Source organism: Micromonas commoda, chromosome 16 (genome assembly GCF_000090985.2).
Source record: "Micromonas commoda chromosome 16, complete sequence".
Classification (NCBI taxonomy): Eukaryota; Viridiplantae; Chlorophyta; class Mamiellophyceae; order Mamiellales; family Mamiellaceae; genus Micromonas; species Micromonas commoda.
Window position 1 is genome coordinate 499,085 of NC_013053.1, and position 25,437 is coordinate 524,521.

Consider the following 25,437-nt stretch of genomic DNA (forward strand, 5'->3'; position numbering starts at 1 on the left):
TACCTGGTTCGGGAGCGGGGGAGCGCGCCGTCAGCGAAGCGTCGTTTCGGGCGAGGGGAAAAACGCCGGCGACGGCGAGCGGGCGAGCGCCTCGCGTCGTCGGGGAGACGACCGGAGCCGCCCCATTCGACTAGGTGGGGTTCTTTCGCGGCGAGGCGATGACGAATTTTTAGGGGTTGGGTCACGCCTCGCCGGGGGCGCGGCGTCGCGACTCACTCTTTGTACTGGCACTTCTCGTACACGTGCCTCTCGTGCTCGCACTTCCACGGCAGGAAGTAGCTCCGCTTTCTGCACTCGTTCAGCGGTATGAGCAAGTGCGCGCAGAAGTCGCGGTACGCGAGGTCGATCTTTGCTTCGCTCAGCTGCTTCTGAGTCGCCTGCATCGCGCTGCCGCCCATGTCTTCTCTCTCCCTCTCTCCGTGCGGGTCTCTCTCTCTGTGTCCTTCTCCGGTACCTCTCGGTGGCGTGGATGGAGGACGCCGCCTCGACCCTTGATGACGCGCGGGACCCTGACCCGACGCTCGAGGTGTGTGACGGCACGCGAGCCAGCGCACAGGTCCTAACAGGGTTCCCAGTCTGGAAAAATCACGGCGAGAATCTAGCCGAGCGGGTTTGGTCCGGGTTTGATCCAACTCTCGGCCGAGAAGAAGACTGGGCTCGATTAGGATGCCGACAACCGCGCCGGGCGGTCACAAAACGCGCGCGACCGGGCGAGGAGGAACCCGCCGCGTGCAACAGAGGCGCCGGTATCGGTCGACTGAACGAGCGAGGAACGCTCCAGGGTCTCGAGCTAGTCGAGGACCCGTTCGCGCGGCGCAACCGCCTCCGTTCTCCGGGAGGCTCGGTGACACCGACGCGACAGTCAAAACCGCAGAGACGCCCAAATAAGGCAATCAATTCCCTCGCTCGGCTACGGGGTCGCCGGCTGGATAGGGAGAGGGAGAGGCGGAGGACGAGAGAGGCGCGGGGCCTGGTGATCACAAACGATGGCGGAGGAGGAGGACGAGGAGAACAAGGTCCCGAAGGTTGACCCGATCGTCTTCCTGCGCGACTGGTTCAAGACACGCGTGCTCTCCTCGCTGAAGTGCAAGGAGGACCTCGTCAATGGCCTCATCGACAAGGAGCCGAGCGCCACGGCGGTCGACTCGTTCTGGAAGGAGAGCGAGGTGCAGCGGCTGATCGTGTACTTCAAGGATGCCGAGCTCCTGGCGGTGCGTGCGCGGACGCGTCCCGACATCCCGCGAACGATCGTCGCCCGGTCCCCCATTTTTCCTCTCCCGCCGATCTAGCCCAAACGTCACAAAATTGACTTCACCCGCGGAGCCCGCCTTCCCGTCCATCTCGTCTGTCGCGCGACCGCGAACACCCTCCTGACCCGTCCCACCTGAACCCGTCCCACGACCACCCCCACGCAGACCGTGAACCCGCCGGACCGGTTCAAGAAGAAGACGCTGTGCTTCCTGAAGCTCGCGCCCGTCAAGCTCGACCCGGAAAACGTCGACCAAAAAGTCATCTTCGGAGACTTCGGCGACGTCCCGCTCGAGCACCTGTCCACCGTGGCGCAAGAGGTTTTCCTCCCCGTGCTGACCAACCCGAGGAACCAGCACGGGTGGCCGGAGGTGATCACGAGGGAGGTGATCGAGAACATGCACAAGTTCATCGCCAGCGTGTACGTGACCATCGGCCAGACGAAGGGCAAGACGCTGCTGCCGATGCCCCCTTCCGACGCGTCCACGGCTGTGTCGGGCGCGGACACGGCTGGCACGTCCACGACGGATCAGATCCATACCCTGGAGTCTGCGATCGTCACGTGGACCAGACAGATCAAGAACGTGCTGAGGACGGACCCGGAACACGCGCTGATGAGAGACGACGGCGAGCACCCGGGCCCTTTGACGGAGCTGGAGTTTTGGGAGGACAAGGCGGCGAACCTCAACGCGATTCACGAGCAGCTCTCCGGGGCGAAGATCCGCAAGGTGGTCAAGGTGCTCGAGCTCGCGAAGAGCTCGTACTTCCCCGCGTTCCAGAAGCTCTGCAAGGAGGTGGCTCACGCCAGGGTGGAGGCGAACGACAACCTGCTGTTTTTGAAGCCGCTGGATAAGTACTTCACCAAGCTGCAGAACAACCAGGACGAGTTCGAAGGCCTCGTGGAGCTGTTCAAGCCCATCATGCACCTCGTGATGCTCGTGTGGAAGCACTCGCACCACTACAACACCCCCGGGCGCATCGTCGTGCTCATGCGACAGATTTGCAACGATCTCATCATGCAGTCGCAAAAGTTTCTCCCCGGCGGCGAGATCTTCGGGTTGGAACCTCCGGAGGCTGTCGAGAAACTCAAGCTGCTCCTCAGGGTGCTCGGCTCGTTCAAGTCCTTCTACTTCGAGTACAAGGGTAAGACGACGAGGGAGACGCCCCAGAATCCGTGGAAGTTTCAAAACTCGGCGCTATTCGCCAGGCTGGACGCGTTTCTCGAGCGGTGCCACGACATCCTCGACCTGACGCAGACGGTGCTGCAGTTCAACAAGCTCGAGCGCGTGGAGGTTGGAGGCACGAAGGGCAAGGCGCTGTCCGCGAACGTCCGGCAGATCCACGCCGATTTCGTCGAGGCGTTGGAGAAGCTTCACCAGGTTGAGTACGACGTGATGGACGTGGAGTCGAAGAAGTTTGACGACGACTTTTACGAGTTTCGGTCCGTGATCAAGGAGCTCGAACGGAGGCTGGGTTCCGTCATCATCCAGGGCTTCGAGGATTGCGTCACCGTCGGCACCGCGTTTAAGCTCTTCGACTCGTTCGAGGGTTTGCTGGAGCGCGAGATCATCATGGCGGATCTGGAGAAGAAGCAGATGGAGCTGGTGCGCTTCTTCGGCGCCGATCTCAAGGAGGTGGAGTCCATATTCAACTCGCAGAGGGATAAGCCGGTGGTGGGCAAGAATCTCCCCCCGTGCTCGGGCGCGGTGAAGTGGGTGCGCGCCCTGCACGAGCGCGTGAAGGACCCCATGGAGAAGCTGACGTCCCTGAACAAGCTGGTGATGGAGACGGACGAGTCGCGAGAGGTGACGGAGCTCTACGAGAGAATCGCGGCGCAGTTTGAAGAGTACGAGACGCAGGTGCTCAAGAACTGGGCCAAGGAGGTGGACGCGACGGGCGAAGAGAAGCTCAAGCTCAACTTGCTCGCGTACGACGAGAAGGCTGAGATCCCCGGGATTTTGCGCGTGAACTTTGACCCCAAGCTCGTGAAGCTGCTCAGGGAGACAAAGTATTTCATGCTGCTCGACTCCAGCGTGCCCGCGTCCGCTCGCAAGATTTACGAGCGGAACGAAACGCTGCGTCAGCAAACGGGTAACCTCGACCTCATCGTCGGCACCTTCAACAACATCCTCCGCACCCTGCTCCCCGTCGAGCGCCCCCTCGTGGCGTCCAAGATCGAAAACATCGAGGAGATGCTCCAGAAGGCCATCACGACGCTCAACTGGAACTCGCACAAGATCAACGACTACCTCGCGGAGGTGATGACCCACGTGAAGGAGCTCGACACCGTCTTGAACTACCTCAAAAACAGCGTGGAGAAGACCCAGAACGTGTTGAGACAGTGGGAGGAGAACCTCATGATTGACCGCAAAGACGGCAAGACGTACGCCGTCGACGAGTTCAAGGAGATGCAGGAGAAGCTGCAGGCGGAGAGGGACGAGAAGATCGCCGACGGCGGCGTGGAGATCACCAAGTTCCTCCAGATGTCCAACAAAAAGGTGAACGTGCCGAGGGCGTCCAAGGCTTGGCGCGAATACGTCGAGTACGTCAACGAGATTGTCATGGAGGGGTACGCAAACGCCATTCTCGCGTCGCTGAAATACCTCAACGAGCAGGTCAACTCGGCAATCCTGGCGGAGACGGAGCAGGCCCCGCTGCTGGAAGTTTCCCTGGAGCTCGCGGTGCCGGACGTCCAGTGGTCGCCGGAGATTGGCCAGAGCGGCGATCCGGAACGGCCGGGCGTTCGCGATTTGATCAACGGGTGGGTCCGAGCGTTTCAAAACACCGGGACGCTGGTCCGCCGCCTGGACATCGGCGAGGGCAACTACATGAAGGAGCTGGAAGAAGACTTCTACATCCTCGACGGCGTGTCCGAGTTACAGGCGGTGATCCTCGCGAACGAGGCGGAGTGCGTGGCGTTCAAGGAGGGCTACGACAAGTACGAATACCTTTGGCGCAACGACCTCAACGCCACCTTGGCGGAGTTCATCGAGACCAACGGCGCGGATGGCGACGATCCCGAGTTGGACGTCTTCGACGCCGAGATCGCCAAGTACAAGGCGGTGCAGGAGGAAATCGCGCACCTGACGACCAGCGCGGTGATTGGCTGGATCCGAATCGACGCCAAGCCGATGAAGCAGGCGCTCGCCACGTGGGTCACCAAGTGGGTGTTTCTGTTCACGCACTACCTCAGCAACAAGGTGGTCAACTCCATGTCCGAGCTCTACGAGTTCATGGCGCGCGGCGACGTGGTGCTGGCCAAGGACCCGACCGAGGCCAACAAGGAGCTGGACGACGCCGGGCGCAACGAGCTGCTGTACGAGATGATGGGTTACATGCGAGACTTGCGAAAGCGCCAGGATAAGACGGATGGGATGTTCGAGCCGCTGGTGGCCACCGTGGCGTTGCTCAAGACGTACGGCATCAGCATCAGCGAGGACGTCCTCAAGCAGCTCGAGGAGGCGCCGCTGGCGTGGAGCGCGCTCAAGAAGAAGAGTCTCAACGTCAAGGAGAAGCTGAGCATGATGCAGCAGCTCGAGGCTCGCAAAATTCGCGAAGCCTCCGACGCCTTCGCGAAGAAGGTTGAGGATTTCCGGGAACTCTTCCAGAAGCTCGCGCCCTTCTCCGTCAAGGGCAAGATCACGACCGACGCCATCGAGCCCGCGTACGCGGCGCTGGACCACTTCCACCACGGGAAGAAGGACAGCAAGTACGTCTTTGGCTCGATCACCGACGTCGTCGTGGAGAGCGCGGAGCTCAACGAGAAGCAGGACCTGTTCGAGCTCATCGTCACCGACTACGTCGCGCTTCGCAAGTCCAGCGAGGATCTCACCAACCTGAAGCTCCTCTGGGACATGATCTCCTCGGTAATTTACACGTTCACCTCGTGGAACACCACGCTGTGGGACAAGATCGACGTGGACTACTTGGTCGAGGAGACCAAGAAGCTGCAGAAGGAGACGAAGCAACTGCCCAAGGGTTGCGCGCAGTACGACGTCTTCCGCACGCTCGGTGATCAGGTCAAGGCGCTGCTCACCTCGCTGCCGCTCGTGGCGGAGCTGAGGCATCCCGCGATGCGGGAGAGACACTGGAAGCTCCTGCAGCAGGTGACGGGGAAGAAGTTCACGATGGACGAAAAGTTTTCGCTGGGCGACCTCCTCGCTCTCGAGCTGCACACCTGCGCGGACAGCGTCTCCGAGATTGTCGAGCGCGCGCAGAAGGAGCTGGTCATCGAGAAGCAGCTCGTGAAGATCGAGAAGGATTGGGCGGGTTTGCACCTCGATTTCGTCCCGTTCACGCCGGACTCGGACGTGGTCAACATCGTCGTCGACGACCTCATCGTCGAGGCGCTCGAGAACGACAACCTGCTGCTCCAGAACCTCGGCTCGAACAAGTACGTGCAGGGCACCAAGTTCCAGGAGATCGTGGACGAGTGGCAGAAGAAGCTCGGCACGGTGGACAGCGTGCTGTCCGTCTGGGCGGATGTCGCGAAGAAGTGGAGCATGCTGGAGAGCGTCTTCATCGGGTCGCAGGATATCCGCGTGCAGCTGCCGGAGGATTCCAAGAGGTTCGACGGCGTCAACACGGAGTTCACGAACATGATGCGGGACGCCCCGGACGTCACCAACGTCGTCGAGGCGTGCAACGTCGACGATAGGCTCGAGAACCTCGAGCGGATGCTGAGTCTGCTCGAGATGTGCGAGAAGGCGCTGCAGGATTACCTCGAGACGAAGCGGATCGCCTTCCCTCGCTTCTACTTCGTCGCCCCCGCGGATCTTCTCGACATCCTGTCCAAGGGTACCAACCCGCAGATGATCCTGCGGCACCTGTCCAAGTGCTTCGACAACATCCACAACCTCTCGTTCGAGCCCGACGAGATGGGCAACCCGTCCAAGAATGCGATCTCGATGTGGTCCGGCGAGAAGGAGAACGTCGCGTTCGCGGGCAAGTGCATGTGCGAGGGCCCCGTGGAGCAGTGGCTCAACGTCGTCGTCGAGACGATGCGCGCGGCGCTGTTCCACGAGTTCAAGCTGTCCGTGCCCAAGTACGATCAGATGCCGAGGACCAAGTGGATGTTTGAGCAGTCGGCGCAAAACACCATCACCGTGTCGCGCCTCATCTTCACGCAGGAGGTCAACGAGGCGTTCGACAGGCTCGAGGACGGCGACGACAACGCGATGAAGGACCTGCTGCAGAAACAGCTCGACCAACTCAAGGGGATCATCGAGGCTGTCAACGGCAAACTCGAGAAACTGGACCGCAAGAAGGTGCTGACGCTGTGCACCATCGACGTGCACGCTCGCGATACCTGCCAAAAGCTCATCGACGAAAAGGTGGACGTCGCGGACGCGTTCCAGTGGTCCTCGCAGCTCCGCTACGGCACCAACGAGAAGACCGGCAAACTCCAGATCAACGTCTGCGACGCGGAGATTCCCTACATGTACGAGTACATCGGCTCTCCCGGATGTCTCGTCATCACGCCTCTCACCGATCGATGCGTGATCACCCTCACGCAGGCGCAGAGGCTCGTGCTGGGCGGCGCACCCGCGGGTCCCGCGGGTACCGGCAAGACGGAGACGGTGAAGGACCTCGGCCGCGCTCTCGGCATCCAGGTGTACGTCTTCAACTGCTCGGACCAGATGGACTACAAGGCTATGGGTTCCACCTACAAGGGTCTGGCGCAGACGGGCGCGTGGGGCTGCTTCGACGAGTTCAACCGCATTCCCGTCGCGGTGCTCTCCGTGTGCTCCACCCAGTACAAGACGGTGCTGGACGCCATTCGCGCCAAGAAGAGCCAGTTTATGTTCGAGGATGTGGAGATTTCGTTGAGGCCGTCGACCATGGCGTTCATAACCATGAACCCGGGTTACCCCGGGCGCGCCGAGCTGCCCGAGTCGCTCAAGGCGCTCTTCCGCCCGGTGTCCATGTGCGTCCCCGACCTCGGCATGATCTGCGAGAACATGCTCATGGGCGAGGGCTTCCAGATGTCCAAGCTCCTCGCGCGCAAGTTTGTGATCCTCTACAGACTCTGCCAGGATCTGCTCTCCGCGGCGCCGCATTACGACTGGAAGCTCCGCGCGATCAAGACGACGCTGTACGTCGCTGGCGGTTTGAAGCGCGACCAGCCGCATCTCACGGAGGACAAGGTCCTGCTCCAGGCTTTGCGCGACTTCAACCTCGGAAAGCTCACCTCGGACGACCACGGAATCTTCATGGGCTTGCTCAACGACTTGTTCCCCAAGATGCTCGCCGACGTTCCCCGACAGCGCGACGAGTCCTTCGAGGCTCAGATCACCAAATCCGCCATCGAACTCGGATACCAGCCCGAGGAGATGTTCGTGCTCAAGATCACACAGTTGAGGGAGATCTTCACCGTGCGATGGTCCGTTTTCCTGCTCGGTCCCGCCGGCTGCGGGAAGACGGCGGTGTGGAAGACTCTGCTGCACGCGCAGAACGAGTACGGGGAGAAGGGCAAGGCGGTTCCCGTGAACCCCAAAGCTGTCTCTCGCAACGAGCTCTACGGCTTCCTCCACCCGGCGACTCGCGAGTGGAAGGAAGGCCTGATGTCCGTGACGTTTCGCGACATGAGCAACAACACCTCCTACGTTCACCAGTGGATCGTGTTGGACGGCGACATCGACGCCGAGTGGATCGAGTCCATGAACACCGTCATGGACGACAACAAGATGCTCACGCTCGCGTCCAACGAGCGCATTCCGCTCACGGGCACCATGCGCCTTCTCCTCGAGATCAACCACATGTTCCACTGTTCCCCGGCGACGGTATCTCGAGGCGGCGTCATCTACCTGAACCAGGACGACATCGGCTGGAAGCCCATGGTCGACTCCTGGATCGAGGCGCGAGAAGCTACCGAGTACAGGCCGATCCTCATCGAACTCTTCGACAGGTACATGCCGCGGTCGCTGGAGCACTGCCGCCGCGCCTTCCGCACGATCGTGCCGTTGGTGCCCATGAACATCGCGGGTACCGTGTGCAAGATTCTCGACGGGATGATCCCGAAGGAGGCGACGCGCGGCGCCCCCGCGCCGGACCGCAAACTCGTGGAGATGCAGTTCGTGTTCGCCGCGACGTGGGCGCTGGGCGGCGCGATGCTGGTGGACAAGACGGTGGACTACCGCGCGCAGTTCAGCAAGTGGTGGGTGGCGGAGTGGAAGAACGTCTTGTACCCCGAGGAGGGGTTGGTTTTCGACTACTACGTCGACCCGGTGTCGATGCAGATGCGACCGTGGGAGGAGAAGGTGGAGGGCTTCGGCTACAACCCGTCCGAGGCTTTCGCCAACATATTCGTGCCGTCCGTGGAGTCCACCAGGCTCTCCTACTTCCTCAACAGCTTCATCAAGAACAAGCACTACTGCATGTTCGTCGGCAACGCGGGCACGGGCAAGACGGCGCTGATGCGCGAGACTCTGCGCGCGCTGGACTCGGAGAACTGGTGCTTCAGCACGATCAATATGAACAACTTCATGGACGCGCCCGCGCTTCAGGTGATCATGGAGCAGCCGCTGGAGAAGAAGTCGGGAGTTCGCTTCGGCCCGCCCGGCGCCAAGCGAATGGTCTACTTCTTCGACGATCTCAACATGCCCTACGTGGACAAGTACGACACCCAGACGCCGATCGAGTTGGCGCGTCAGAACATCGACTACAAGGGCTGGTACGACAAGCAGAAGATCGTGCTCAAGGAGGTGCTCAACTGCCAGTACATGGCGTGCATGAACCCCACCGCCGGTTCTTTCAACATCACGCCGCGCATGCAGAGACACTTCGCCACCTTTGCGGTGCAGATGCCGAGCAAGGCGGTGATCGCCACCATGTTCGCGCAGATCATCGACGGGCACCTCAAGAACTTCGATCCGGACATCTCCAAGTTCGCCCAGAAGGTTGCCGACGCCTCCATCGAGCTTCACAACCTGGTCGCCAACACCTTCCTGCCGTCGGCGGTCAAGTTTCACTACCAGTGGAACCTCCGCGAGTTGTCCAACATCACCCAGGGCATCTGCCGCACGCTTCCCGAGTTTTACACCAACCCGGCGGACCTCGTGCGGCTGTGGATCCACGAGTGCGAGCGCGTGTTCAGCGATCGCATGACGCTCATCAGCGACATCGAAAAGTTCGACAACATGCGAGTCACCGTGACCAAGAAGTACTTCGAGGATCAGGACATGGAGGCGATCGAGGCTCGCCCCATCTCCTACAACGCGTTCATACAGCACGACTCGCAGGACAACGGCGCGTACTGCCCGGTGGATTCCTACGAGAAGCTGAACAAGACTCTGGTGGACAAGCTCAACGAGCACAACGAGAGCAACGCTGTGATGGACCTCGTGCTCTTCAACCAAGCCATGGACCACGTGACGCGAATCACCAGGATCCTGGATCTCCCGCGCGGCAACGCCATGTTGGTCGGCGTCGGCGGCTCCGGCAAGCAATCGCTCGCCCGACTCGCCACGTTCATCTGCGGCTTTGAGGTTTTCCAGATTTCCGTCACGTCTTCCTACGGCATGGCCGACTTTAAGGTTGACCTCTTCGAGCTGTACAAGAAGGCTGGCGCCAAGGGCCAGCCGGTGACGTTCCTGATGACCGACGGCCAGATCGTCCAAGAGCGCTTCCTCGTGTACATCAACGACCTGTTGAGCTCGGGATACATCCCGGACCTGATGTCCAACGAGGAGAAGGAGGAGATGTGCAACGCCGTGCGCAAGGAGGTGAAGGAGGCTGGCATCCTGGACACGCCGGAGAACCTGTGGGATTTCTTCCTAGACAAGGTGAGGAAGTACCTGCACGTGTGCCTCTGCTTCTCGCCCGTCGGTGACAAGTTCAGGATCCGCGCGAGGAACTTCCCCGCGCTCATCAACTGCACCGTCATCGACTGGTTCCAGCCGTGGCCGCACGAGGCGCTCGTCTCCGTCGCCGGTCGATTCCTCTCGGAGATTCCCGAGATCGAGCCCGAGCTGCTGGAGAACCTGCAGTACCACTGCGCGCACGCGCACATGTCCGTCAACGACGCCTCCAACGCGTACCTCGACGAGGACCGCCGATACTACTACACCACGCCCAAGTCGTACCTCGAGCTCATCTCGTTGTATAAAGACATGCTCGCGAACAGGCGCCAGGCGCTGTCCGAGGCGAAGGCGAGGCTCGAGAACGGCGTGGACAAGATCGCGTTCGCGTCCGCGCAGGTCAACGAGCTGCAGGTGAACCTCAAGCAGGAGCAGATCATCGTCGAGGAGAAGAAAAAGGCGACGGACCAGCTCATCGTCTCCATAGGAAAGGAGAAGGCGGTGGTGGACGCCGCGGTGGAAGCCGGCGCGGCGGACGAAGCCGAGTGCGCCGCCATCGCCGAGGAGGTGTCCGCGGTCCAGGCCGAATGCGCGGAAGACCTCGCCAAGGCGGAGCCCATCATCCAGGAAGCCGAGGCTGCGCTCAACTCGCTGGATAAGAAATCACTCGGCGAGCTCAAGGCGTACTCCAACGTGGACAAGATGATCTCCGCCGTCACCGCCGCGGTGATGATCCTCTTCGCCAAGGGTAAGATTCCCAAGGATGTCTCCTGGAACGCCGCGAAGAAGTTCATGGGCTCCGTCGACGGCTTCCTCACGAACCTCGTCAACTTCGACAAGGACAACGTCAAGGAGGAGTGCGTCGCCGAGGTGGAGTCCAAGTACCTCACCATGCCCAAGTTTACGGTTGCGGACATCGAGAAAAAGTCAGGCGCCGCCGCCGGTTTGTGCAGCTGGGTCATCAACATCTGCAAGTACTTCCGCATCTACCAGGAGGTGGCGCCCAAGCGCGCGGCGCTCGCGGACGCCAACGCCAAGCTCGACGCCGCCAACGAGAAGCTCAGCGGCATTCGAGCCAGGGTCAAGGAGCTGCAAGACAAGGTTGCCGCCCTCGAGGATAACCTCATGAAGGCGACGGAGGACAAGAACAACGCCATCGCCGCCGCGGAGAAGACCCAACGCAAGGCGGACCTCGCCGATCGCCTCGTCAACGGCCTCGCGGGCGAGAACAAGCGCTGGGGAGAGTCCATCCAGGAGATGTCGGTTTCGTACAGCAAACTGGTCGGCGACGTGCTAGTGGCGTCCTCCTTTGTTTCCTACGCGGGTGCCTTCAACGCGAAATTCCGCAAGTCCCTGGTGCACAACAAATGGCTCCCCGACCTCGTCGAACGCGATATTCCGATGACCGCCGGGGTGGTTCCCCTGGACGTCCTCACCACCGACGCCCTGAAGGCGCAGTGGGGCATCGAGGGCTTACCCACCGACCCGCTGTCAATCGAGAACGGCGCAATCATGACCGCCGCCAAGCGATGGGCGCTCATGATCGACCCCCAGCTCCAGGGCATCAAGTGGATCAAGGAGAAGTGGGGCGACAAGCTCAAGATCATCCAACTCTCCAAGCCCAACTACATCGCGGACGTGGAGCACTGCATCGAGAACGGCATCCCGCTGATGATCGAAAACCTCCAGGACGACATCGACGCCGTCCTCGACCCCGTCGTGGCTCGACAGACGATGAAACGCGGCAGGTCGACGGTGATGAAGCTCGGCGACAAGGAGGTGGACTACGACCCGAACTTCAAGCTCTACCTCCAGACGAAGCTCTCCAACCCGCACTATAAACCCGAGATTGCGGCGCAGACGACTCTGGTGAATTTCTGCGTCACGGAGAAGGGTCTTGAAGATCAGCTCCTCGCGCTCGTCGTCGAGAAGGAGCGGTTCGACCTGCAGGAGCAGTCCTCCAACCTCGTCAGACAGCTCGGAGAGTACACCGTGCAGCTCACGGAGCTCGAGGATAACCTGCTGGTCAGGCTCGCCAACGCCCAGGGCGACATCCTCGAGGACATCGCTCTCATCGAGAATTTGGAAGAGACGAAGCGGACGGCGACGGAAATCGCCGAAAAAGTCGAGGTTGCGTCGGAGACTCAAATCTCGATCAACCAGACCCGCGAGGTGTACAGGCCCGTCGCGGCGCGCGGCGCGCTGTTCTACTTCCTCATCGACGTGCTCAACGTGCTCGACCGCGTGTACCAGTACTCGATGGCGAACTACATCTACATCCTCAAGAAGGGGATGGACATCTGCCCCGGCGGCAGCGACGGGGAGCAGTGGGTGCCCGAGGAGAAGAAGCTCGGCAAGGAGCTGCCCGTCGAGCAGCGCGTCCCCGCGCTCACCGAGAGCGTCACGTCCGCGGTGTTCGGGTACATCTCCGCCGGTCTCTTCGAGCGGCACAAGCTCATCATGGCGACGCAGCTCACCATGGGAGTCCTTCGGCAGCAGGGCAAGTTGGACGCGGAGTTGTTCGACTGGCTGCTCCGAGCCCCGCGGTCCGAGGGCATGGACAACCCGCTGCCGGAGTGGCTCGGCGAGGCCAACTGGGAGATGGTCAACTCCATCCGCGAGTTTGAGCAGTACGCCGCGCTCGGGGACGACCTCGTGGGCTCCGCCAAGCGCTGGCGCGAGTGGATGGAGCTGGAGCGACCGGAGGAGGAACCGATGCCGGGCGACTGGAAGAAGATGGAGCAGTTCGAGCAGCTGCTGCTGTTCAGGGCGCTGCGACCGGACAGGATGTCCAACGCGCTCGGCACCTTCGTCAAGAACACCCTCGGCGAGCGGTACGTCACGTCGGATCCCTTTGACTTGGCGTCGTCTTTCGAAGATTCGGCGCCGGGCACGCCCATGTTCATCTTCCTCTCCCCCGGCGTGGACGTCGCGGCGGCGGTGGAGCACCTCGGGCGCAAGCTCGGGTACACCGCCGACAACGGCAAGTACGCGAGCGTCTCGCTGGGGCAAGGCCAGGAGCCCATCGCGATGAACAACCTGAAGAACTTCCACAAGAGCGGCGGCTGGGTGCTCCTGCAGAACATCCACCTCACGATCGACTGGACCAACGGCCCTCTGGAGAAGACGGTGGACAAGCTCGCCGAGGGGGCGCACGAAAACTTCAGGCTGTTCCTGTCCGCGGAGCCCCCGCCCTCGTTAGAGCGCGGCCTCGCCATCTCCTTGCTCCAAAACAGCGTCAAGTTGACGAACGAACCCCCCGAGGGAATGAAGCAAAATTTGGCTCGCGCGTACAACAACTTCACCGAGGAGATGTTCGAGGCGTGCGCCAAGCAAGGGGAGTTCAAGTCCATCATCTTCGCGCTGTGCTACTTCCACGCGGCGATTTTAGAGCGCAAGAAGTTCGGGGTGGGCAACCTCCCGGACGCGGCGTCGGGCATCGGGTGGAACATGAACTACCCGTTCAACACGGGCGATCTGCTGTGCTGCGGCCAGTGCGTGAACAACTACCTGGAGAACAACAGCAAGGTCCCGTGGGACGACCTCAAGTACATCATCGGCGAGATCATGTACGGTGGTCACGTCGTCGAGGACTGGGACAGGCGCACGGTGGCGATGTACCTCGAGTCCTACTTCAAGGAGGAGCTCCTCGAGGGTATCGAGTACTTCCCGGGCTTCCCCTCCCCGCCCAGCGGCTTGAACCACAAGCAGACCATGGCGTACATCGAGGAGAATTTCCCCACGGAGACGCCCCTCGCCTTTGGCCTCCACCCCAACGCGGAGATTGGCTTCAAGCTGCGCGAGGCGGAGAGCCTCTGCGCCGCCATCCTCTCGCTCCAGCCCAGGGACGGCGGCGGCGAGGAGGGTTCCTCCGTCGAGGACAAGGCCAAGACGGTGTTGGACGACTTGGTGGACAGGCTTCCCGAGCAGTTCGACATGGAGGACATTCGCGGGCGCACCGAGGAGATCACGCCGTACATCATGGTCGCCATCCAGGAGGCTGAACGCATGAACGTGCTCCTCGCCGAGATGAAGCGCTCGCTCGCGGAGCTCGACCTCGGCTTAAAGGGTGACCTCACGATGTCGGACCCGATGGAGAAGCTCATGATGGCGCTCGCCGACGGTGCCGTGTACGCCGGCTGGGCCAAGCTGGCGTACCCGTCGCTTCGCTCGCTCGGTTCGTGGGTGAACAACCTGGAACGGCGCGTCGAACAGCTCGCGCAGTGGTGCAGCGACCTGCAGCTGCCCAAAGCCGTCTGGCTCTCCGGTCTCTTCAACCCGCAATCGTTCCTCACCGCGGTGATGCAGACGACGGCGCGGAAAAACGACTGGCCGCTAGACAAGACGGTTGTGCTCACCGAGGTGACCAAGAAGCAGCCCGAGCAGATCGAGGGACCGGCGAGGGAGGGGGCGTACATTCACGGGCTCACCCTGGAGGGATGCAGGTGGGACGAGAAGGCGGGGTGCCTCGACGAATCCAGGCCCAAGGAGATGTTCTGCCCCATGCCCGTGATTATCATCAAGGCTGTGACGGTGGACAAGGCGGAGATGAAGGATGCGTACCAGTGCCCGGTGTACAAGACGGAGCGAAGGTTCAGGGAGGAGGTGTTCACCGCGCAGCTCAAGAGCAAGCACGGGCAGATCAAGTGGACGCTCTCGGGCGTCGCGCTCTTCCTGGACATCTGCTGATAACGCGTTCGATCAGTTTTTGTGTGGAAAAGAATAGACGCCGAAGGAAACAAACAAGAGAAGGTCCGCGGCGAAGGCGCGCGCGGCGCGAGCGGCGAGGCGGCGCGTTCAATTTCCTCTCTCGCGGTGACGGCTCCGATGGAGTGGAGCCGTTGTAAACCCGCGGGCAGGAGCGACGCCTCATTAATCGCTCGCGCGCGCGACGAACAAATGCCGCGTTTGACCGGTGTTTGACCGAAGCGTTTGACCGAAGGCTTCGTCAGACGCTACTAGCTAGGATTACTTCAATCAGATGATTTACACATTCAGCAAGACGACGCACGTCACGAGTCCCGCGCGCCGCCGTCAGTCCGGCGCGTCACAGTCCCTTGGGCTTTGGAGGTTTCCTCCCCTTCCTCTTGACGTCGCTGGCGATCGTGAGATTTTTCGCATAGTTTTTGGAATCCTGCGACCCGGTCGGCGGTGGGGGATCGTTTGCGTCGTCGTCGCCTCCTCCCCCTCCGCCTCCGCCGGATCCCTGGCCGGCGACGAACGCCGCTCCCGCCACCGCGATGAGCGCGACGATGCCGAACGCCCCGCCGCCGCCGCCGCCGCCGTCGTCGGCGAGCGCGGGCAGCGCCGTCGCGAGGCTTACCGGGATGCCGCCCAACGCCGCTGACGCGAGTTTGACGCTGGCGCCCTTTGCGACGGAGGGTTTTCGCGCGGGAGGATCCGCGTCTCGCTTCGCCGCGGCGCGGGCGGCGACGCGAGCCGGGCGGACGGCGACCTACGTTGACGACGAGGGCGCGTGTCGATGGTCAGCGGCGAGAGCGAGACGTTCGTTTCGCGCGTGCGGCGCGTCAGCGCGCGCGCGAGACGCGTGGAGACGAAGCCATTGGACGTGTCAGTCGGGCGGGTGTACAGTCAGACGGTTGGTGCGGTGCGGTGGGGTTGGGGAGACGGGAGCCGACGCGTTACCTCGCGCGGGGCGCCGAGTCGGACGGCGCGCGCGCTCAACGCACTCGTCACCGTGGTCATGGTGCGTGCGTTTCACTCGACGCTCTTCAAGCTATGGCGCCGCGGCCGACGAGCCCGGCGAGCTGGGCGTGCGAGCGCCAACGTCAAATTCCAAACGAGCCTTTTTCACACGTGCTTTTCAGCGTCAGTCTCACGTGTCGAATCGCGCCAATCGCCAGGATTTTGCGCGGCTCCCATTGGCCGAGGAGATAGCGCGAATTTATTGTCAACGACAAACCCCAACGACGCGCAGTCATCGCGCCAGTCATCGACGTGATTAGGGTTAACGCTGCTGACTGGCGGATGACTCACGGTTGCGTCGCAATCACGTTGTGCTGTTTCGCCCCACCCCGGTTGCCCAACTCGTCGCCCTCCGCGCTTCAACCGCGACGGCTGGACCGCGCGACCGTTCATTGGCCCAAGCGCGACGGACATCGCGTCGCGGCTCACATGGCAGCAACGATGGCCTCGACGGCGGTGGGTGGCGCGATCGGGTCGCGCGCGGCGGTGACGCATCGATGGGGGATGACCCGAAATGCGTCCGAAGGGTGCACGAGATCGCCGGGAAAAACGACGAGCGTGGTCCGGCGCGACTCCCGCCACCGCGCTCAGGTGGCGCGACCCGTCCGCGCCGGTCGACGCCAAACGTGCACGCGCGCGGCGAGCGGCGAAGAGGCCGGCATGATCGAGTCGATGGGCCAGTTCATCGGCGTCGGTCTCGGCGTCGTCGGGCTCTCCTTCATCGCCGGCGCGCAGAGCAACGGGGGAAACGACGACCCATCCCCCAACACGAAGGCCGCTTCGACCGCTAGGCAGGCTGCCCCCGGCAACAACAAACCCGCGATGCCCAAGCAGACCATCGCGGGCGGCGTCGCGGGCGCCAACAACAGGAAAAAGCAGTTCCCCGGCATGCCCAAGCCCGCGGCGGCCACCGCCGGGTCCGGTTCGGCCGGCGCCCAATCATCATCTTCGTCATCGTCGAAAGGAGGAGGAGCACTCGGAGGAGCGCCCGCCATCCCGAGCATCGACGTCGCCAACACGATGAAGGAGCTCATGGGCGCCGCGGCCGGTTCGTCCGGCGGTAAGCAGAAGTACTCGTACAAGTGGGGCGCCGCGGAGGCGACGGGGCCCAGGGAGTACATGGAGGACGCGTGGACGGTTCGCGACTCCGGTTTCCCGGGTGGATACTTTTTCGCATCCGTCATGGACGGACACGGCGGCGAAGCGTCGAGCGCGTGGCTTCGCGAGAACCTCTTCAAATCCCTCGCCGCTTCGTGCGAAGGCGCGTCGCGCGGACGCGCCACCGAGCCCGGTGCGCTGGTGCAGGACGGCACCAAGGGGGGCGGATACCTCGCCGAAGCGCTAAAGACCGGGTACACATCCGCGGATGACTCGCTCATCGATCACATCGCGAGGCTCGGCGAACCCGAGTGCTGGAGCGGTTCGACGTGCACGTCCGTCCTCGTGCGCGACGACCGGATCGTGTGCGCGAACGTGGGCGACTCGCGCGCGCTGCTCGTGCGCGCGTCGAAGGGTGTCGAGCTGACGCAAGACCACAGACCCGTCGGGACGTCGAGCAAAGGACGGCAGGAAATGCAGCGCGTCGTGAACTGCGGGGGTTGGTCCGTGGGCGGACGGGTGTGCGGCATCCTCGCGGTGTCGCGCGCGTTCGGCGATTACGAGTTTAAGGGTGGGAGATTCGACCTCCTGGAGGACCTCAGCGAGGAGCCACTCGCGAAGAAGGCGACGCTCAAAGACCCGCCGGTGGTGCCCGTCCCCGACGTTTTCGAATGCGCGAGGGACGTGGCGAATGACGAGTGGCTCGTCATCGCCAGCGACGGCTTGTGGGACACGGTGAATTCGCAGCAGTGCGCCACGTTCATCAAGCAAGAGCTGAAGAAGACGCCGGGGATGGGCGCGGACGAGCTCGCGAACGCGCTGGTCAAGAGGGCGATACGGTTCAGGACGCAGGACAACGTCGCGGTGGTCGTCGTCGATCTTCGCCAAACGTAAAACCAAATAACCAAAAGGTTTGAACGAAGGTTTGAACGAAGGTGGGTTCCCTTCGTCGACGAGTCTTATTAGTTGGGCGTCGACGGGAGAGGGCGGGGCGGGGTACAGGGGCCGAGACGTACAGGCCCCCGTGTAGTATAACCTGTGATGTGCATTCGAAACTACCTATGATGTTACAACAACTAACGCGCTACAGTTTGACAATCTCGCTTTGTTCGAGGACTAATTTAGAGCTACGAATTCATCACGAGAAGTAGAGGCCCGCGCCCGTCGCGAACGCCGCGATCGCCATGAGCCCACCGCGGATGGCGTCGTCCGAGATATCGAACGGCACCTTCTTCGGGGGCGCGTCCGGGTCTTCCCACGTCCCGGCCGCGATCGCCGCCGCCTTGAGCTGTTCCTTCTTCTCCGTCATCACCCTGTGCATCATGTCCTTGCGTCGCTTCTCGAGCGCTTCGCGCTCGGCGTCGCGGAAGTACTGCTCCGCGCCGACGCGCGCGGCGGTGGTGGGCTCGAGCATGGCCTTTCGCGCGAGGTCATCGTTGGCGATGCCCGCGCGCGTGGCGAGTCTCCTGACGCACGTGCGCAACATCGAAGTGACGAACTCGGACAACTCCGATGTTGCGCACGTGCGTCGAACTTCATTGTAGTAATCGGGCGGTTAACGGCATTTACGGCGCTTCCGATCAAATCTCACTCATTGCCCGTACAAGGTGGAACGTTCCCACACGAGCGAATCCGTTTCGGATAATGGCGTCGAAAAGGTTAATAATAATAACCCTCGAAGGCTCGAACGCTCGCTCGGAAGCGCCCGCGCCCATCGAACGACGATGGCCGCAGCGATGATTCGACTCGGCGCGATGACCGTGACGACCCCACGTCCCGCCGCCATCCGCCCCCGCGCCACGGCGTGCCGCGGAAGCAACCCCAACGTCCGCCTCGGGAAGGTGTCGACGACGCGGAAAACCGCATGGATGACGAAGAATGCGTCGACGCCCTCATCGCGAGGCGCGTCCCTCCGCCGCGCCGCGGTGGGCATGCCGCAGCCGCCGTCGACCGAGGAGGACATCGACGATGACTTCGTCCCGTCCCAGCTCGGCATCAAGGACATCATCTCGCTCTGGATCACCCAGATCCTCCAGACCTACGGCGACGAGGAGTCCAAGGACGGCGCGCCCGTGTGCGAGGGTTCGGTGGACGACCTCGTCGGCGGTCCCATCTTCCTCGCGCTCTACCCTTACTTCCTCAGGTACGGCGGGGTGTTCAAGCTGGCGTTCGGGCCCAAGGTTTTCATGGTGCTGTCCGACCCCGTCGTCGTTCGCGAGGTGCTCAAGGAGAAGCCATTCGCGTTCTCAAAGGGCGTCCTCGCGGAGATCCTCGAACCGATCATGGGCCAAGGGCTCATCCCCGCACCGTACGCGGTGTGGAAGAACCGGCGCAGACAGCTCGTGCCGGGGTTCCACAAGGCGTGGCTCGATCACATGGTCGGCCTCTTCGGCGATTGCTCGACGCAGCTCGTCAAGAACCTAGACGCGGAAATCGCCAAAGGGAACGGATCCGCGATTGTCGACATGGAGGAGCGGTTCTGCTCCGTCTCGCTCGATATCATCGGCCTCGCGGTGTTCAACTACGACTTCGGATCCACCACGCGCGAGTCACCAATCATCAAGGCGGTGTACACGTGCCTGCAGGAGGCGGCGCACCGGAGCACGTTCTACTTCCCCTACTGGAACTTGCCACTCGCGGACGTCCTCGTCCCTCGGCAGCGCGAGTTTAAGAACAACATGAACCTCATCAACGAGACCCTCAACGGCCTCATCAAGAAGGCGCAGGCGTTCGAGGGCACGGAGGACCTTGAGGAACTGCAGAACCGCGACTACAGCAAGGTCAAGGACCCGTCGCTCCTGCGTTTCCTGGTGGACATCAGGGGCGCGGACGTGACGGATTCGCAGCTGCGGGATGACCTCATGACGATGCTCATCGCGGGGCACGAGACCACCGCGGCTGTGCTGACTTGGTGCCTGTACTGCCTCGCGCAGGACCGCGAGTTGATGGCTAGGGTGGTGGCGGAGATCGACGACGTCATGGGGCCGGCTGACGGGGAGACGCCGACGGCTCCGAATTACGAGCAGATCCAGAAGATGGAGCTGGTCCGGCTGTGTCTGGCAGAGGCGCTTCGGCTGTACCCCGAGCCCCCCATTCTCATCCGGAGATGTCTGGAAGACGTCCCCCTTCCTAAGGGCGCGGGCGACGCCAACGTGACCCTCATCAAGGGCATGGACGTGTTCATCAGCGTGTGGAACCTTCACAGGCACCCCGACTGCTGGGAGGAGCCGCTCAAGTTTGACCCGACGCGGTTCAAGCGACCGTTTCAAAATCCGGGCGTCAAGGACTGGGCCGGGTACAACCCCGATCTCATCAGCGGTCTGTACCCCAACGAGGTGACCAGCGACTTTGCGTTCATCCCGTTCGGCGCCGGCGCGCGCAAGTGCATCGGCGATCAGTTCGCCATGCTGGAGGCGACGAGCTGTCTGGCGATGACGCTCCGACGGTACGATTTCGAGATGACGAAAGACGCGAGCGAAGTCGGGATGGAGATGGGCGCGACGATTCACACCGCGGGCGGACTCCCGATGAAGGTGACGCGCAGGTGAGTTTAGGGTTAGCCGTGTTTTATTATTCATCGTCCTTTTTAAAAGTTGTCAACCTCCGGGGTGTCGTCGGGGACGTAATCCATCTCAACCTCTTTCAGGAAATCCTCGTGGAGCTGCTGGCCCCCCTTCTCCGCGAGCGTGTCCGCCTTGTCAACCTCCCACGCGTGCGCCACCTCCTCCCACGACGCCAGCGACGCCGGGTCCTCCAGCACGCACTCGCCGTCCTTGATCACCAGCACCCAGTCGTCGCGGTCCCCGACGGACTCGGCGCCCCGAACGGGCACCGCGGAGAGGTTCCCGTTTTCGTCCAGAGTCAGCACGGGTTGGGTAAAGTCCAGCTGTCGATCGTGCGCGTGCCTCGCGTCCATCGGCTGGCGCGCGTGCACCAGGTACGTCCGCACCGTGTTCGCCACCCTGGTGTCGTACTCCGCGGGGCCGCCGTCGGGTAAGTGCTTCTCCTCCTTGATCACCAATCGCTCCGTCCACGGCACCTCGTGGTAGTACGCCGGCGCGAGGTTTAGGGTTAGAACGGCGGAGGTGTCCACCCGCTGCGCCTCGCCCACGAACCGCCCGTCGGACTCGCGCCTGCGCGCCATCATGATCTCGCGGAGGTCCAGCCGCCCGTCGTTCGTCTTGGCGACGAGGTAGTCGACGTTTTTCATCCGCATCGGGTGATACGCGTCGAAGTCCTTCGGTAACCCCGGCGGGATCAGCTCCTTGAAATCCTCGTCAAGCGAGGTGCCACCCGTCAGTTCCGCGCCCCCCTCGCTCTGCCTCGGCATGCGGGACAGGTCCGGGAAGTCCCTCGGGGTCACCGGCGGCTCATCTCTGTCGCGCTCCAGCCCCATCTCCCGCGCCAGGTCCTCCTTGGTCCAGCTCCCGTCGACGAAGGACAGGTACCCCGCCGATCGACTGAAAAACTCGCCTTGGCCGACAGTCTCCGCCTGGCCCTCCGCGACGAACCCCTCCATCCCGGGCACGTCCTCGAACCCCGGCGCCTGATGCGCGAGGCTTCCGTCGGGCGACATGGCGTCGAACACCGACCGCGCCATGGACGCTCCGTCTGACACGTCAGCATATCCATCCGACACATCAGCGTCCGACTCGCGGCTTCGAACGCGTCGACGCATTCCCTCGCGCGAGTCGTCCCACTCGAAATCGTCGAGTTCGGGCGCGGGCCGGAAGTAGTCACCTTCAGAGACGTCACCTTCGGAAGGGTCCGTAGACGCGTCACCGGGGTCCGTTCGTGTCCCGTCCGCTTCCGAAACGTCGGGCGTAACGGTCGTAACGGGTTCCTCCGACTCGGTTTGCGACTTTGCGGAAACTTTCCCATCTCTCTCGACTTCCTTCTCAACCTTTGAGCCAGCGTTCGACGACAGGAGCGTTCGTCCGGCGAGATCCGCGGCGGCGTCCGCCGCCTCCGCCGCCTTCGCCCCCCCCGTCGTCCCCACGCTCACCGGCGCGTTCGCGTTCGCGGGTTTCCTTCCCAGGAGGGTGAGAAAATCGCAGTCGCGGGTCAGCGCGTGTTTCAACCCGGGCGGAGCCGGCGTGCTCTTGGCCACGGCGACGACGGCTCGGATGACCGCCTCGACCGGCGCGGGCGAATCCCCGCCCGCCGCGGCTAAGGAACCCAGCGTGTAGTACGCGTTCCGCTCGGGCGCCCACACCATGACCGCCGGGCACCCGACGCCGAGCGCATCTTCCACCCAGCACACTTTCCAGCTCCGACCAACCGCGGTGAGCGCGGCGTGCGACGCGACGTACGCAACGTCGAGCCGTTCCATGGCGTCGAGCCAGTCCTTCTTGACCCACTCGGCGTCCGCGTCGGCTGGCAGGGGCGCGCCCGCGTCGGCGGCGAGCGCGGCGACCAGGGCACGAGACACCGCGCCCGCGGGGCCGTGAAAGTCGAAACCGACTCGGTATTCGGCGTACAGAGACGCGGCGTCGACACCTTGGCCGACGCACCACTTGGCGACGCACGACCTCGGGTTCGGATACTGGTACGCGTTCGTTTGTTGGCGGTTGCTGGCACCGCCCGGTGATGAGTCATCGCCCGGTGACTCACCGGTCGGTGACGCGTCGCCCGAGTTGGCAGCCACGGCGGCGGACGCGGCGGCGGCGGGATCGGTCGCGATCGCGAATGCTTCGGCGAGATCCTTCTTCACGCGGCCGACGGCTTCGAAAGCCTTGACGACTTCGGCGGCGGGTCTATCGGCTTTGTCGTCCGCGGCGCCGTTTGCGATGTCGGCGACGGTGTAGAACCTCCTGACGCCCGGGACGTACATCAGCGCGACGCCGTGCGGGGCCCAGCACACCCGGAACCCGCGCATTCCCGCGACGACGGCGAAGGATTCCTTCAGGTCGACGCCAGCCTTTGCAGCCATCTCGGCCCAGTCCTCCTTCCGCCAGTCGCTGTAGCCCTTCAGCGCCATGCCCTTCCGCTCGCACGCCGCCTTGACGATCCGTCGGCCCTCGGTGGACGACGGCGTGGTGAACGACCAGCACAGGCCGGTGAGGTCGTAGAGCTCCACCGCGTCCCAACCCGCGCCGCCGCTGTCCAGAGGGTAGGGGCCGTCGCCGTCCCTGGCGGAGAGATGCGACGGGGTGAGGACGACGTCCTTCTTGGGCGCCGCCTTGCGAGGCGGGGCCATGGCGACGACGCGAACGGCCCCTACCCGGGTCGCGCGGGACGCGACGGAGGACGACGGGCGCGATCGGAGCGCGTTCGGGGCGAGGGACGGGGCGCGACGCATCTTCGAAGTTAGCGACCCGGTGCCAACACGAGCGGCGGCGGCCGGATGAATCATCGCGGCGGCCGACATGGCGGCTGGCGGCCGAGAGAGACGGCTCGTGACCCGACGCTGCGCGCGGCGGTGGGGGTGTGCGAGCGACGCGGATGCGCTGTCGGCGGTCGGTCGGACGCTCTCGCGTTGTGGGCCGCGCGGCGCGCTCTCGGGGCCGACGGTTAGGGTAAAAGTCGCTTTTTCCTGTCCTTTTTGTGATCCGCAGCGGGAGTCTCGTTGTCGGCGGTCTGAAGATTTCCCCCCCGCGCCACGGCCGGGTCCACTCGCTCAGAGCGCGATGTCGTGCGCGCGCGCCGCGATGGTGCGCTCCTTGGCGCGATGGGCGACCGCGTGGAGGGTTCGACCCGGCGCCGCGACGTCGCGGCGACGCTCGCCGGTGAGTCACCGGCCGGTGACTCACCGGGCGTCGTCGTCGTTCGTCGCCGCGTCGTCAGCGACGGCGTCGCCGGGAAGTAGTAAGGGAGTGTACGACGACCCGCGAACGTACGAGCTCGCGTTCGGGTTCAGGGAGTTCGACAAGGAGGCTGCGTTCCTCGCGTCCATCTCCGAGCGGCACGGCACGGGGCGACCGATCGCGTCGTTGCTGGAATTAGGCGCGGGACCCGCGTGGCACAGCACCGCGGTGGCGTCGCTGTGCCCCGGCGCCGTCGCCGTCGCGGTGGACAACTCTACCGCCATGCTGACGCGCGCGAGGGAGCGCGTGACGACGTCGGCGCTGGACGAACGCGTCGCCGTCGTGGAAGGGGACATGACGAGACTCGACGCCAAGGCGTGCGTGGAGCGGGCGACCGAGATGGCGCGGAAGGATGCCAAACCGGCCGTCGCGCGAGGGTTCGACGTCGCGTGCGTCCTCCTCGGAACCGCCGCGCACCTCGTGAACACCGAGGACGCGCTCGCGTGCCTCCGGGGGATCCACGACGCGCTCGCGCCGGGCGGCGTCGCCGTGCTCGAGCTCGAACACCCGTACGACCTCTTCGAGGGCCAACTCATGGACGCGCAGGGTGACGCGTGGGACAGGTGCGTTTATCATGTTTTGATCTATCAGCTGTATTGGCAAATAAAGTGACGTATTTTTTTTTGGTTTACAGGGAGGACGAGGCGCGCGGGGTCAAGGTGCTCGTGGAGTGGGGCAGGGAAGGGGACGCGTTCGACGTCGAGACGCACGTCGTCGAGCGCACCGTCGGGTTCAACGTGCTGGACGTCACCACGGGGCAACCCGCGAGCGGGTACGAACCTGTGGAGCAAATCGTTCGGTGCAGAGTGTTCACCGCGCCCGAGGTGGACCTGCTCGCGAGGCTCGCGGGCATGCGAGTGTGCGCGACGTACGGGGACATGGACGAGCGCGTGCCGCTGGACTCGGAGGACGCGCACAACATGCTCGTGGTGCTCAAGAAGGATCACCATTGACGGCGGCGTCTCTCGGTTCGCTAACGTTACTTTTACTTCCATCGTAAGAACGATGAGAGTCGTTCCGAAACACTCGCGTAAAATCACCGAGTGCTCGTCGACTCGCTCACGCCAGGAAGCGCTCGCGCACGCGCCGCGATCGCTCCGCGCGATCCTCGCGCTGCCCAACCTCCGCCCTCAGCCGCTCCCCCTCCGCGAGCGCGTCCCGCAGTCGAAGCAAATCGTCGCCGCTCTCCATATCCAGCGCCACCGCCCCAGACGTCAGACCCGAGAGGGAAACGCCCAGCGTCTCCGCGAGGTCACGCGCGAGCGCGTCGAGCCGCTCGCACTCGGCGGCGTACGCCACGCGATGGTCCGGGCGCAGACACGTCGACTTGCCGCCCGAAACAACCCCGCGCTCGCCGCCACCCCGGCCGCCCGTCGCCCGTACGCCGCGTCTGATCTTTCGAGCGAATTGCAACGACGCGTCGGACTCGTCGTGCCTACTCGATCGCCTCGAGACGCAGACGACGGCGAAGAGCCGAGCGACGCCGGACAGCGCCTTGGACACCAGCCGCGTGAACTTCGAGTCCCGGTACGGCACGTGCGACCTCGAGTCCGCCAGGGCGTCGACGCACCGCACGAACGCCTTGAGCGCGGCGTCCTCCGCTGTCGGTGATCCTTTGGCGCGATCGATACCCGCTAAATCGGCGACGGTGATCTCCGAAGTCGTCTCCGACTCGGGAAGCCAAACCCCGCACTCATCCAGCCGCCCCCGGCCGCTCCGCCGGGTGATCCGCAGCGTGAGCAAACAGTGCACGCGCTCGCCGGCGAACGACCCGGATCCGG

General features: G+C 63.4%; 6 protein-coding genes across 6 annotated transcripts; 4 read left to right on the top strand and 2 right to left on the bottom strand.

Annotated features, from left to right (window-relative positions):
• Positions 1-212: 212 nt before the first annotated feature.
• Positions 213-398, bottom strand: MICPUN_64887 (predicted protein; the record flags this gene model as incomplete). The annotated part of the gene is made up of 1 exon (XM_002506859.1): positions 213-398. The coding sequence occupies one exon, from the start codon at positions 396-398 to the stop codon at positions 213-215; it is 186 nt and encodes a 61-aa protein (XP_002506905.1).
• A 588-nt stretch (positions 399-986) lies between these two features.
• ODA-DHCB (dynein beta chain, flagellar outer arm) lies at positions 987-15,824 on the top strand (the record flags this gene model as incomplete). Its single annotated transcript, XM_002506711.1, has 2 exons — positions 987-1,211; positions 1,416-15,824. 2 exons carry the CDS (start codon positions 987-989, stop codon positions 14,733-14,735), a joined length of 13,545 nt encoding a protein of 4,514 aa, XP_002506757.1. The 3' UTR covers positions 14,736-15,824.
• A 669-nt stretch (positions 15,825-16,493) lies between these two features.
• On the top strand, positions 16,494-17,919 carry MICPUN_109652 (predicted protein). Its single transcript, XM_002506712.1, has one exon. The coding sequence runs from the start codon at positions 16,575-16,577 to the stop codon at positions 17,742-17,744; it is 1,170 nt and encodes a 389-aa protein (XP_002506758.1). The 5' UTR covers positions 16,494-16,574; the 3' UTR covers positions 17,745-17,919.
• A 69-nt stretch (positions 17,920-17,988) lies between these two features.
• Positions 17,989-18,336, bottom strand: MICPUN_64890 (predicted protein; the record flags this gene model as incomplete). Its single annotated transcript, XM_002506860.1, has 1 exon — positions 17,989-18,336. One exon carries the CDS (start codon positions 18,334-18,336, stop codon positions 17,989-17,991), a length of 348 nt encoding a protein of 115 aa, XP_002506906.1.
• Positions 18,337-18,781: 445 nt separating this feature from the next.
• On the top strand, positions 18,782-20,398 carry MICPUN_96121 (predicted protein; the record flags this gene model as incomplete). The annotated part of the gene is made up of 1 exon (XM_002506713.1): positions 18,782-20,398. One exon carries the CDS (start codon positions 18,782-18,784, stop codon positions 20,396-20,398), a length of 1,617 nt encoding a protein of 538 aa, XP_002506759.1.
• A 3,081-nt stretch (positions 20,399-23,479) lies between these two features.
• MICPUN_64893 (predicted protein) lies at positions 23,480-25,386 on the top strand (the record flags this gene model as incomplete). Its single annotated transcript, XM_002506714.1, has 2 exons — positions 23,480-24,219; positions 24,291-25,386. 2 exons carry the CDS (start codon positions 23,480-23,482, stop codon positions 24,607-24,609), a joined length of 1,059 nt encoding a protein of 352 aa, XP_002506760.1. The 3' UTR covers positions 24,610-25,386.
• Between the last annotated feature and the right edge of the window lie 51 nt (positions 25,387-25,437).